The following is a 14,018-nucleotide window of genomic DNA, read 5'->3' as shown; positions in this document are numbered from 1 at the left end:
GGGCAGCCTCTGCTCAGTGTCTGTGGGGACAGGACAAGGGGCGATGGGCTCAAGTTGCAGCACAGGGAGTTCCCCCCAATGTGGGGAAGAACTTCTTCCCGGTGAGGGAGCCCTGGGACAGGCTGCCCAGGGGATGTGGAGTCTCCTTCTCTGGAGAGATTCCAGCCCTGACCTGTCCTAGGGACCCTGCTTGGGCAGGGGGTGGGACCCCATGGGCTCTGGGGGGCCCTTCCCACCCCTGTGACTCTATGATGACCTGACATCCTCACTGAGGGGCTGTACTTCCATCCTCAGTGCTGAGGGTCTGCTGGTGTGTCCCCAGGACCCCACAGCTTGCTGCCTGTTGTGGCACACCCCTCCCAGGCTGTCCTGGTGTTGTGCAGCTCCCGGGCCCAGCCAGGCTGCCGCAGGGATGGGCGCGGGGCGGGTGCTGCTGGTGCTGCTGGTGCTGCTGGCTGCCTGCGCCCTGGTGCCCGCCAAGGACCCGCTGCTCAACGTCTGCATGGATGCCAAGCACCACAAGACCCAGCCTGGCCCGGAGGGGATGCTGCATCACCAGGTAAGTCCCTGCTGATGTGTCTGGGGGGGGGGGATTGCTGCAGCCCCCTGCTCCCTCCACACTGATAGGGGCTGGTGTGTGCTTTGGGCTCTGCAGCCCCTTGCCTGGGGAAGAGCCTCTGTGCTGGGGATGTGGCCTGGCTGCGTTGCTGCTTGCTCCCAGCACGTGGCTGGGGCAGGTGCAGGGGCTTTGTCAGCCTGGTGTCACCCCTCTGGGGCCAGGAGCTTCCCCTCACCAAGGCTTGGGTGCCCCAGCCCAGAGCAAGGGAAGTCACTCTCACTGAAGAGCTCTGCCCAGGGCCTGGCTGGAGATGGGGCTAAGGGCACCTCAGGGTGGGAGAGGAGTTTGTTTCTACTCCTCCAGCTGGCACTAATTCCCAGGGAGGATTTGCCTCCTGCTCCACCTTGCTGCAGCCCTGAACCCCTCAATCAAGGCTGCCTGAGGGCTCACTGGAGGAGAGGAAGTCCTCCTGCTGCCCAAGGCTTTTGCTGTAGGGTCTGCAGGGTGCTGGTGTCTGCAGCATCGTCTGACCCTCCAGCTGCCCCCTGCCCTCCCTGGCCAGCCTGTCTCTTGCTCCTCCACAGTGTGCTCCATGGAAGGACAACGCCTGCTGCACCGCCAACACCAGCTCAGAAGCCCACAAGGACCAGTCCAACCTGTACAACTTCAACTGGAACCACTGTGGGCTGATGCCACCCAAGTGCAAGCGCCACTTCATCCAGGACACGTGCCTGTACGAGTGCTCCCCCAACCTGGGGCCCTGGATCGACCAGGTAGGGTCGGGGCTGCTGTGCCTGAGCCACGGGGCTGTGCTGGCTGGTGCTGTGCCCCCTTGATGTGTTTGGGGGGTGCTGCCCAGGGATGCTGCAGGCTTTCCACCTGGGTGGGGAGATCAGAGGACTCTCTAGGCTCTGCTTAGGCTGGTGGAGGAATCGCTTGTTGTTGGGGTGTGTGTGTCTCTGGGCTCGGGACTCTTCTGGGACTGGTCCTGGAGCCCAAAGGATGGGGTGCAAGGGGAGCCTGGGATGTGGCAGGGCCTGTCCCTTCACTTCCAAGGCCAGAGGTCCCCTTCCCTTGCAGGCCGACAGCAGCTGGCGCCGGGAGAGGATCCTCCACGTGCCGCTGTGCAAGGAGGACTGTGAGGAGTGGTGGGAGGACTGCAAGGACTGCGTCACCTGCAAGGAGAACTGGCACAAGGGCTGGAACTGGGCCACAGGTGGGTGGGCTGTGTGGGGTCACCCCCCCCCCGCAGGCAGGGTGCTGGTGGTGCTGCTGGCCCCACAGCGGGGCCTGAGACCCCTGCCAGACCCCCTCTGCCTGGGGGTGCTGGGTAGGAGGTGGCCAAAGCCCCATCCAGGCCCCAGTGATGGGCTGTGGGTGGGTGGGTGGGTGGGTGGGTGGCTCGCTCCTGGGTGGAAGCCCCCTCCCCTCACGCTGTTCTCTTCCTGTGGCTCTGCCTGTCCTCAGGAACCAACCGCTGCCCTTGGGGCTCCATGTGCCGGCCCTTCAGCCAAGTCTTCCCCCAGCCCAGAGACCTGTGTGAGAAGATCTGGTCCCACTCCTACCGATACACCACGGAGCCCCGGGGCAGCGGGCGCTGCATCCAGATGTGGTTTGACCCTGCCCAGGGCAACCCCAACGTGGCCGTGGCCAAGTACTATGCTTGGAAAAAGAGATCCTCCCCAGCCTGGGTGGAGAAGGTGGCTCCTGAGGCCAGCGGAGCCGCGTGTGCTCTGCCGTGGGCTGTCCTGCTCCTGCTGCCTCTGGCCCTCACGGTGCTCCTGGGGGGAGCTGGGGGCTGCAGGTCCCGTGGATGGGGGTCCCTGTGACCCCTCCCCAAAGGGGTGTGGGTTGGGCTCTTCCAGCTGCCCTGCAAGAGGAGCTGGCCTGGGTAACTCGGGTCTGTCTGGACTGGCTTCCCCACGGTAGGGACTCTGAGTTTTGTGTTGACCCTCGACACCTGCCCCTGCTCCTGGCTGCTGACACGGGTGTTGTTCCGCTGCCCTCCCAGGAGGGGATGTGTGTCCCTCTGCTCGGATGCAGGAGCCCCCTCTGTCCCCCCCTGCAGCTGTCTGAGGCTTGGCTGTGTGTGCTCAGGTCCTGCTGCTCGGAGCCCTCGGGGTGGGGATGGCAATAAAACACCTCCCTGAACCAACCAGCCCGGCTGGACTGAACCTGTGGCCTCCTGAGGAGGCAGAAGTGCTCTGGGAGGGGGGATGAGGCTGCTGGTCGGGACTGGGAGGGGGGTCTGGGCCCTGTGAAGGTGGGAGTCTGCCTGGGGCGCAGCAGAGCCTCTAACGTCTCCTCCCCAGGCACAGCCTCTCCCAGGCTGCTCCAGCTCCCCTCAGCCAGACCCCTCGACCCTGGGTGCAGGGGCAGCCTGACCTCGGGTGCAGGGATGGATGGAGCCCAATGGAAACGGCTCCACAGCCCAGTGCAAGCAGGACCTGCCCCTTTCCAGCCCAGGAACTGCCCTGAGGAGCATCTTAGCAGAGGGGTCCTTGTCCTGCAGCTGCCCAGAGAGAGCAGATAAAGCTGCTTCTCAGCTGCAGCCCTGGGAACTGGCAGAGGTTTCTTCCTGCTGCCTGTGGCCTGGCTGGAACTCCCCTTTCCCCAGGCTGATGGGTCTCCCACGCAGGACTTGCAGATGCCATCAGCCTCTGTCAGAGGCTCATTGCTCTGCTGTGCCTCTCTTATCTTCCCTTGGAAGTGAAAACAAGCCTCTAGCAACTCTTTATCAGCTTCTGGGAGGAATGGCAAAGGGGAGAGCAGGGGCACAGCTCTGCCCAGGTTAGGCAGAGCCCCCAGATGTCCAGTCTGTAGAGCTTCAGAGAGTTTCAGATGCTTTGAGCAGCTCTTAGATCAAAGCAGCTCTTCACAGGAGGGTTTTTTTACAGTTTATTGGATTTTTAAAAAGTGCTCCTAATGACACATCCTCTCCTGTAGCTGGGTACCTGTTCTCTGTCCCTCTCTGACACAGAGGGGCTTTTTCTCTCCCTCTCTTTGCTTTGTCTGCAAAAGCTGCAGCCACACAAGGACTGACCCTGGCTCATCACAAACGGGTTCTGGGCCAAGAGTGGGGCAGGGGTCTGCCCTGACCCAGCTGGGGCAGAGAAGGGAGCTGGACCTGAGGCTCTGATGGTGATCTCCACGAAGGATGAGCCAGCTCTAAGGGCAAGGCTGTGGAGCTGAAGGGAAACCTCTCCAGGCAGCTCCTGCTGTCCCTGTGCTCGCTGTCTGGGTGGGTCTGGCCAGCTCTGCTGCTGGGTGTTTGGCTCTCAAACACATGCTGGGATGCCCTCGGGGCTGGGCTGCAGCCTGAGCTCCTGCAGCAAGGGGCCAGACCTGACCTCCCTGTGCCCAGCTGCTCAGCCCTCTCCTCTGAAGGCTGCAGTGAATTCCAGAGCAAGAGATCCCACCCTCAGCATCACTCCATGTGAAACCCTCATCTCCAGGTGCTTGTTCTCCAGGGGTTGCTGTCTGCTGATGTTCTGGGGTTCTGCTGTGTTACTCCAGCTGGGGAGGTGTTCATCTCCAACCCCCAACAGCCTGTTGGTGGGGGGACAAGGTGCTGTGCCCCCCACCCCGTGTTGGGGCTGTGCTGCTGCACACTGAGCCGCTCCCCAACGCTCCCCTTCATCGCTGGGCGAGAGCTGGGGAGGGGGCACAGCCAGGACAGCTGACCCCAAGGGATGTTCCAGGTCTGCTGCTCAGATTTAGTGTGTCTGCTCAGCCCTAAAAGCTGAGGGAGAGAAGGAGGAAGGGGGAGACATTGGTTATTTATGATGTTTGTCTTCAGGAGTATCACAGACTCACAGGGTCATTAGGACCCCCCCAGAGACCATGGGGTGCCACCCCCTGCCCAAGCAGGGTCCCTAGGATGGGGCTGGAATCTCCAGAGAAGGAGACTCCACACCCCCTGGGTCCAGTTCTGGGCTCCTCAGCACCAGAAGGACAGGGAGGTCCTGGAGCGAGTGCAGAGAAGGGCAACCAGGCTGGGGAAGGGGCTGGAGGGCAAATCCTCTGAGGAGCAGCTGAGGGAGCTGGGGGTGCTGAGCCTGGAGAAGAGGAGGCTGAGGGGAGCCCTTCTCCCCACCTCCCCTGCCCTGCCAGGAGGGTGCAGAGAGGTGGGCGATGGTCTCTGCAGCCAGGGGCCAGGAGATGGGACAAGGGGCAATGGGCTCAAGCTGCCCCAGGGCAGGGTCAGCTCAGCTGGGAGGGCAAAGTTCTTCCCTGGCAGAGTTGTGGTGCTGTGGCACAGGCTGCCCAGGGAGGGGCTGAGCCCCCAGCCCTGGTGATGTTGAACAGAGGGGAGATGAGTGGCTCAGGGAGCTGGGTCAGCACAGCACAGGGACTGTTGGACTCCATGATCTTCCAAGGGCTTTTCCAACCTGGAGACTCTCCTGGCCCTTCCATCCTGAGTACAGCCTCTCCTTAGGGTGACTGCAGACCCATCTGCTGGGCTCCTCAGCACCTGAAGCCGGTGGTGTCTGCGCTGTGTCCCTGTGTGACACTTGTGTTCCTCCAGCGCTGCCTTCCCCGCTCTCACACTCACACGTGTTCGCTCAGGTCTGTTGCTTTGATTCCTCTGACATTTCCCTTCCCCCACAGGCCATCTCCAGCACATCAAGTCTCTGCACCTCCACTCCAGTCACACTTACCCTCCTGGGCATCCCAGGGCTGGAAGCTGTCAGCACCTGGCTCTCCCTCCCTCACCTTCATCTGTGTCTTGTCACTTCTGGGGAGCATCAACCCCGTTTGTTACCAGGACAAACTGAGCCTCTCTGATTTGAATTAATCCCCCTCCCTGCTTTGAATTAATCCCCCTCCCTGATTTGGATTCCTCCCTCTCCATTCTGGCCCCCACCAGCTTGGTTTGGTCTCTGCAATGCCACCTCTCAGAGTGTTTTCTAGTCTGATGGGGGTAGGTTACTCTTCAGATGTGTTTTACTCAGCCTGTAACTCGTTCCTCCTCATTCTTGGGGTCCTGGGCGCTTGTGGCCATGGCCTTTGGCTGGTATGAGGCCATCTGCTACCTGGGGAGCTGCTCCTCCATCCCCACCAGTGCCAAGGTAGGAGGATCAGCCTGGCCCCCCAGTGCAGCTTTGCCTTACCTCCTGTGTCCCTGTCTGAGGTAGGAAAAGGGTTGTGCTTGTGCTGTGTGGCCTCCCACACCTCCTGTCTGCACCAGGACCTGGTCAGGCTGGTGTGTGTGGGCATCACGTGCAGTAACTGCTGTGACTTTGCTGTGGCCGTTCTCTCTCTGATGTGCAACCTCATCCCTGTGTACCCATCGCATCCCATCCCCAAGGACGCATCTCATGCAGATGTTCAACCTCACCTACATCCCCAGGCTGGTAACAGCTGCCTGTCACACCTCTCCTGGCAGTCCTGACCACGTGCAGCCCCATGGCTGGCCTGTCCATGGCTCACCAGTATGGCCAGCAAGCTTCTCCTCCCCCTCCTGGACAACATCCTGGCCAACCATTTCCTCCTGTGTCTCCCTGTTCATTCTATTGCAGCCCTGGGCTTCAGCAAAGTGGACTCAGCGAAACTGAGATGGGTTTATCTCATGAGGAAAATGTCTAGGAGGATATTTTGGGAAGCTCTGTGGTTCGTAGAACTGTTGGAGAGGGGTCAGAGGAGCCCTGGGGATGCTCAGAGGGCTGGAGCAGCTCCCCTAGGGAGAGAGGCTGAGGGAGCTGGGCTGGGTCAGCCTGGAGAAGAGAAGGCTGTGGGGGGACCTCACTGCAGCCTCCCCGTCCCTGAAGGGACCCCAGGAACAGGAGGGGAATGGGCTTGTTAAAGGGCAGAGACTGGCAGGACAAGGGGCTGGAGTGAAGCTGGAGGAGGGAAGGGGGAGAGGAGAGACTGGGGGGAAGTTCTGTGCAGAGAGAGTGGTGAGGGGCTGGAAGGGGCTGCCCAGAGAGGGGGTGGGTGCCCCGTCCCTGGGGGTGTCCAAGGCCAGGTTGGCTGGGACCCTGGGCAACCTTGTGTAGCTCCAGGCCTGGAGGTTGGTGTCCCTGCCTGTGGCAGGGGGTTGGAGCTCTGGGACCCTCGGGGTCCCTCCCAGCCCAGACCAGGCTGGGGTTCCATGATTCTCTGATTAAAGATGCAATCCAAAGCCTTGTCCTCAACCTCCACCACCAGAATAAGCAAGAAGGGCACTGGGAATCATCATGCACACATCACCTCTGCTGCAGCTGAGCCTCAGCTTGAGGAAAAGCCGTGGTCAAAGTAGGGAAGATTTACAGAAACCCAGAGCAGATAAAGCAGAGACAAAGGCAGGGGCAGGAGAGAAGCGATTTGCTTTGTCAGACACAGGGATTGATGTCCAAAATGATTTGTTACTCAGATTCCAGGAATGCAAAGTGGATGGTGAATGGTGTGAGCATGCATGGCATTTAAACACCCTAATCATTCATAAATTATTTCATGATTAGTCTAGCATCAGCAGGAAAGTGAGAAAATGGGGGGGAGAAGGTAAAAACCTAAGAAAACAGATGGTTCTAAATTGTAAGGGCAGCGTAAGGGCAGGGTGCCTTTCCTCAGGGTTGGACTGGCTGTTGGCAGGGAGCTTTGAGAGGGAACAGGAGATCAAGTTTATCCAGTGCTGGGCTCCCTGGGATCAACCAGCCAGGGATCTCCTGGAGAGAGTCCAGAGGAGGGACAGAGATGCTGAAGGGCCTGGAGCATCTCCCCTGGGAGGAAAGGCTGAGGGAGCTGGGGCTGTTCAGCCTGGAGAGAAGAAGCCTGAGAGGGGATCTGATCACTGGGGATCAAGAGCTGAAGGGTGGGACCCAGGGGCCATGGGCAGCCTCTGCTCAGTGTCTGTGGGGACAGGACAAGGGGTGATGGGCTCAAGTTGGAGCACAGGGAGTGCCCCCCAATGTGGGGAAGAACTTCTTCCTGGTGAGGGTGAGGGAGCCCTGGGACAGGCTGCCCAGGGGGTGTGGAGTCTCCTTCTCTGGAGAGATTCCAGCCCTGACCTGTCCTAGGGACCCTGCTTGGGCAGGGGGTGGGACCCCATGGGCTCTGGGGGGTCCTTCCCACCCCACAGCTCTGCGACTCTGTGATCAATGAGAATGAAAACCAGGCTGGGAGAAGGTGACCCTGGCCCTGACCCTGACCCTGACCCTGGGCCCTGACTTCAGGAAGGTGGAAAGGTCTTGAGAAGTGGTGGGGAATGAGGAACCATTTGGGCTTAAAATTTACTGCTGGATCAGGCAAACCACATGTTTATGGGGCACGTGTGGCCTGTCAGGGGCATCAGCAGCAGCGACCGTGAGTTTGGTGGGAACAAAGTGTGACAAAAGAGTCTGATTTTTCCTCCCAATGGGGTAACAGGGGGAGAGACAGAAGGTTAAATCTCCCTTGGCTGTGATTGTGCTTTTGGCACATAGAATAACAGAATCCCAGCCTGGGCTGGGCTGGGAGGGTCCCCAAGGATCCCAGAGCTCCAACCCCCTGCCACAGGCAGGGACACCAACCTCCAGGCCTGGAGCTACACAAGGTTGCCCAGGGCCCCAGCCAACCTGGCCTGGAACACCCCCAGGGACGGGGCACCCACCCCCTCTCTGGGCAGCCCCTTCCAGCCCCTCACCACTCTCTCTGCACAGAACTTCCCCCCAGTCTCTCCTCTCCCCCTTCCCTCCCCCAGCTGCACTCCAGCCCCTGATGGGGAGTGTGTTATATTGCAGGTAACACGTTCAGGAGCAGAGAGAGGAGAACGAGCTGAATGGAACCACCACACAGTGAAGCCAAAATTCATTGGGGAAAGGCAAAAAAAGGCTTTTTCAAAGAGCTGCTGTCAGTTATTCACTGTCAGAGGTGAAGCAAAGGGGGATGGGAAGGAAGCGATCGTATTCCCCATCTTTATTCATGAGCTTTAAAGAAAAGAGGTTTCTTTGGGGCTGAACACTTGTCAGGTCATTTTCATAGAATCACAGAATGTGTCAGGCTGGACGGGCCCTTCTGAGCCCACCCAGTCCCACCCTGCAGTGACAGGGACATCTTCACTAGAGCAGGGTGCTCAGAGCCACATCCACCCTGACCTTGGATGTCCCCAGGGATGGGGCCTCCCCCACTTCTCTGGGTACCCTGGGCCAGTGTCCCACCCCCCTCAGAGGGAAGAACTTCTTCCCAACACCCACCCTAAATCTCCCCTGTTCCAGTTTAACCCATCCCTGCTTGTCCCTTTGCTCCAGACCCTGGGAACAGTTCTTCCCAGCTTCCTACAGGCACCTCTCAGGGACTGGAAGGGGCTGTAAGGTCCCCCCAGAGCCTTCCCTTCTCCAGGCTGACCCAGCCCAGCTCTCCCAGCCTAACGTTTTGGGTGCACAGGTCTGGTCCTGCTCTAAGAACCCGTCCTTTGCTCAGTGTGCCCCTTGTGAACGTGCCAGGCTGGTGTCATCTCCATCATTTATCTGTTTAGAACTCTTGGTCTGACTGCAGCATCCTCCTGGCGACTGGGGAGGGACGCTGCTTACTCACCCACCAAGGACAAGGGGCTGTCGGTCCCCAGGGAGGAGGCTGGAATCCAGAACTGTCCCTGGCACCACAGATGTGGAACAGAAATACAGCTCCCAGCTGGTAGGAACAGGGGGATTTGTGCCACTGAACACTGACAGCAAATGGCTTAGTCTGGCAGCAATATTAATCTATAGATTGTGCTGTTATTACTGGGTTTTAAGTGGAAATAGAGCAGATAGCATCTCTACAGCAAAGCCTTGGGCAGCACCAGCGATGAGGAGGCAGACATCAGAGAGCAACATCACAGAGAGAAAATTAAACCTGAAATAAGAATGTCAGAGAATATGAGAAGGTACATTGTGCCCAGAGCACACAGAGTAACCGTCCTGTTCCTCCTGGCACCAAGAGCACAGTCTGGGGGCACCTCCTGTGATGCAGCACAAGGAGCTGCAGCAACAAAATCATTCCAGGTCCACAGAACGTGACGTGTGGAGGATCCTTCCAGGCATGAGAGTTTTCAGAGAGCTCTGGAGGTGCCATCCAGGGCTGTCAGAACACATTTACTAAGCACCCTTCTGGGCTGCTTTGGGTAAACCGTTGTCTTTCAGGGTGGCAGCTGGGCTCCAGGGTCTCCTGAGGTTCCTCCTGTTCATAGAATCATAGAGAGAAGGTTTAGATTAGAGACTGGGGGGAAGTTCTGTGCAGAGAGAGTGGTGAGGGGCTGGAAGGGGCTGCCCAGAGAGGGGGTGGGTGCCCCGTCCCTGGGGGTGTTCAAGGCCAGGTTGGCTGGGGCCCTGGGCACCCTTGTGTAGCTCCAGGCCTGGAGGTTGGTGTCCCTGCCTGTGGCAGGGGGCTGGGGCTCTGGGACCCCTGGGGTCCCTCCCAGCCCAGCCCATTCTATGGTTCCATGATGCAGGGAGTTCATTTTCCTTTAAAATGCTGTGCTGCAAACACCATCAATGGGCACACAGCCTTTCCTCGGGGCAGTCGTTTCCTGAAGTGGCTGAAAATGTCTCACATAAGGAGTTAGAACTATTAAAACAATTAAGTGTTGCTGGGAAAAGAAGCAGCCTGGCAGGAGGATGAGACCTGGGGGATGTCATCAGGGCACGTGTGATGGGGAAAGCATTTCCAGCAGCTGGGGATGCTTTTCCCCTCATGATTTTACCTGAAGGAGTCATTTTTCAATAAACCATAATGAAAAAATCCCTGTATTATTCAAAACCACCATTCCAGGGTGGTTTTCATAGGAATTCTGGGATTAGGAAGAAGCTCTTCACTATGAGGGGGTGAAATGCTAGAACAGGGTACCCAGAGTGGTGATGGATGCCCCATCCCTGGACACGTTCAAGGTCAGGCTTGGTGGAGCTCTGAGCTGCCTGGTCTAGTAAAGGTGTCCCTGCCCACTGGAGGGGGTTGGACCTGGTGACCTTTAATGGGCCCTCCTGTGATTCTGTGAAATGCTACTGCAGTAGGTGTGTGTTACTCCTGGCTGCATGCAGAGCTCCTCATCAGAACCCCCCCTGAGCACAAGGCTTCCCCTTCAGACCCCTCTGTGTGGAGCCATCAGGACCCCCAAAAGCACCAAGGATAAAGCAGAGAGTGTTACTGGTGTGGAATGGAGCCACATCCAGCTGAGGCCGGTCACGAGTGGCACCCCCAGGGCTCAGTCCTGGGTCCAGCCTTGTTCAACATCTTTATCCATCACCTGGAGGAAGGGATTGAAGCTCCCTCAGTGGGTTTGCAGATGACACTGAGCTGGGAGGAGGTGTTGATCTGCCTGAGGGTGGGGAGGCTCTTCAGAGGGGTCTGAACAGACTGGACAGATGGGCTGAGCCCAGCGGGATGAGGTTTGACAAGGCCAAGGGCAGAGTCCTGCCCATGGGACACAACAACCCCCAGCAGCTCCAGGCTGAGGAGACATTCTGGAGAGCTGTCAGGCAGAGCAGGACCTGGGGCTGTTGGGTGACTGTGACTGACCAGGAGCCAGCAGTGTGCCCGGGGGGCCAGGAAGGCCAAGGGCAGCCTGGCTTGTGCCAGACCCAGCGTGGCCAGTAGGGCTGGGGAGGGGATTGTGCCCCTGGACTGGGCACTGGGGAGGCTGCAGCTGGAGTGCTGGGTCCAGTTCTGGGCTCCTCAGCATCAGAAGGACATTGAGGTCCTGGAGCGAGTGCAGAGAAGGGCAACCAGGCTGGGGAAGGGGCTGGAGGGCAAATCCTCTGAGGAGCAGCTGAGGGAGCTGGGGGTGTTGAGCCTGGAGCAGAGGAGGCTGAGGGGAGACCTTCTCCCCACCTCCCCTGCCCTGCCAGGAGGGTGCAGAGAGGTGGGCGATGGTCTCTGCAGCCAGGGGACAGGAGCTGGGCCAAGGGGCAATGGGCTGAAGCTGCCCCAGGGCAGGGTCAGCTCAGCTGGGAGGGCAAAGTTCTTCCCTGGCAGAGTTGTGGGGCTGTGGCACAGGCTGCCCAGGGAGGGGCTGAGTCACCCCCTGGGTGTGTTTAACAGGGGGGAGATGAGGTGCTCAGGGATCTGGTTTAGCTCAGGATGGGGTTGGTTGGACTTGATGATCTTCAAAGGTCTTTTCCAACCTGGTGAGTCTGTGATTTGCATCAACACCTTTCACTGAGGAGCCTCTTCCACACCCTTCGTCTTCCCACCTCATCCCTTGGGCTAATAACAGGAATTTCCCCTCCTCTGAAGCCCCAGGCAGGGTCAGGCAGCCAGCAGCTGACAAAAACCCCGTTTTTCAGGAAATAAATGCATCCTGCTGGTGGCTGTTTGCTGGGGGTGGAGCTGCTCTGGTGTTATTAGAGCGATTAGCTTTTCAAAGAATTATATGCAGCCCTTTTCCAGCACTGAACCCATCGCTCCCAGGAGCAAAACCGTGTCCTCCTGATGGATGAAGATGAGGTAATTAGTGGTGGGGAGGCTGTCCTTCCCTAAGGGGTGAGTCACCTTGGTCTGGTGCGTGTCAGTGTCAGGGGCACCGCACAGGTCAGCGGTGAATGTCACGGGGGCCCTGGCAAGGGTTTGTTTCCCAGAATGTGGGGTGGTGGTGAGATGAGCTGGGTAATAAAAGCCCCCAGGGTGCTGAGTGGGGGGATGCAGAGCAGCACCCCACAGCAGGATCTGCTTTTTCCCTCCTGCTTCAGCCATCAGGTTCCTCCCACCCCCTGCACAAGGGACGAGGTGCTTTTCCCTGCGCTGCATCACAGCATCACACCAACCCAAAGGCTTCTCTCACTCACATCCCTGCAGCTCCCAGCCCCCCCAGCCACGCTAGATTAACCCTGTGTTTGTGCCCATGCTGGGAGAACTCACTGCCTCCTCTGCAGAGCTCAGAAGCAGCCCCCCTGCAGGGGGTTTGCTGCCCCCCACTCCGATCCAGCGTAATGAAAGTCCTGGGGTGGAGGACAGAGAAGAGTTCTCCCTGTAGTGCCCAGCACAGGGTCACATCGTGCAGGGGTGATACTGAACTGCTGGAAGATGCTCATGCATCATAGGAACGAGCCAAATTCACAGAGTCACAGAGCTGCAGGGGTGGGAAGGGCCCCCCAGAGCCCATGGGGTCCCACCCCCTGCCCAAGCAGGGTCCCCAGGACAGGGGCTGGAATCTCTCCAGAGAAGGAGACTCCACACTCCCTGGGCAGCCTGTCCCAGGGCTCCCTCACCCTCACTGGGAAGAAGTTCTTCCCCACATTGGGGGGAACTCCCTGGGCTCCAGCTTGAGCCCATCGCCCCTTGTCCTGTCCCCACAGACACTGAGCAGAGGCTGCCCATGGCCCCCTGGGTCCCACCCTTCAGCTCTTGAGAACCAGTGATCAGATCCCCTCTCAGGCTCTTCTCTGCAGGCTGAACAGCCCCAGCTCCCTCAGCCTTTCCTCCCAGGGGAGATGCTCCAGGCCCTTCAGCATCCCTGTCCCTCCTCTGGACTCTCTCCAGGAGATCCCTGGCTGTTTGATCCCAGGGAGCCCAGCACTGGACACAACACCCCCTGTTTGAGAATTTGACTGAGAAACCTTCTGGAAAACCGAGCTGCTGGGTTTGATGCTGTGTGTGTTCATGGTCAGAGAGATCAGACGGGGGAGGGACCAGCCTGGAAGGGTTTCTGGTGCACACTGAGTGCAGTTTCTGCCCGCTTCCCCACACCACCACAAGCCAAGGGCTACTGGAAAACAGTATTGAAAACGCCTGTGGGTGGGGTCCAGGGCTTGTGTGTGGCTTTGAGCAGTGAAGTGAGATATTTTGGGAAGAGTATGTTGAGAGCAGGTTAACAGCACGACAAGGAACAGCATCTTGAGCATCCTCAGAGATCTCCCAGATCTGGTTGGGTTTCCAGCCAGAAGTGTTTTCATGCAGGTGGAAGGGTTTGGATGTCTCCAGAGAAGGAGACTCCAGAACCTCTCTGGGCAGCCTGGCCCAGGGCTCTGAGACACCCTCACAGTGACAAAGTTCCTCCTGACACCCCCATGGAGCTTCCTCTGCTCCAGCTGCACCCGCTGCCCTGTGTCCTGTCACTGGCCAAGGAGCACTGAGCCCAAACCAGTGGGTTGCGGAGGAGGAGGAGGTGGCTGGTCTGCAAAAGGCTGCTGTGACCCAGTCTTGGGGTGAGCAATGCTTTGGGGACGTTGTTGGAGCTGAGGATGAGCCCGGCAGCATGGAGGGGATGATGTAAGGAAGCAGCGTCCCCTCACCACGTGCTCCCACCCAAAACACTGAGGTCACAGGACTCTTGCTCTGACACATCACTTCCCACGGTCCCACATCCCTGGGTCCATCATTTTCCACTCCTTATCAGCCAGGACAACCCTCTCCACAGTAGTTTGGGGTTTCTGAGGGGCTGAGGAGCTCTGGCCTTTGCTGTTGTCTCCGTTATCTCTCAGGCTGTTCCTGGGGTGTTTGGGGCCTTTCCCTGCTACTTGCCCTTCCCTTTGAGCTGCAAAGGTCTTGATCCGACAAGCTCAATGCCACAGGTGCTCTCACCTTCTAC

General features: G+C 58.8%; 1 protein-coding gene across 1 annotated transcript; it reads left to right on the top strand.

Annotated features, from left to right (window-relative positions):
* Positions 1-487: 487 nt before the first annotated feature.
* Positions 488-2,388, top strand: LOC311205030 (folate receptor gamma-like; the record flags this gene model as incomplete). Its single annotated transcript, XM_084279319.1, has 4 exons — positions 488-559; positions 1,144-1,332; positions 1,640-1,775; positions 2,027-2,388. The coding sequence occupies exons 1-4, from the start codon at positions 503-505 to the stop codon at positions 2,386-2,388; spliced, it is 744 nt and encodes a 247-aa protein (XP_084135445.1). The 5' UTR covers positions 488-502.
* Positions 2,389-14,018: the final 11,630 nt, after the last annotated feature.

Source organism: Gallinula chloropus (genome assembly GCF_964237585.1).
Source record: "Gallinula chloropus genome assembly, chromosome: 1".
Classification (NCBI taxonomy): Eukaryota; Metazoa; Chordata; class Aves; order Gruiformes; family Rallidae; genus Gallinula; species Gallinula chloropus.
Note: the sequence above shows the minus strand (reverse complement) of the source record. Positions and strands in the feature narration are given on the sequence as shown.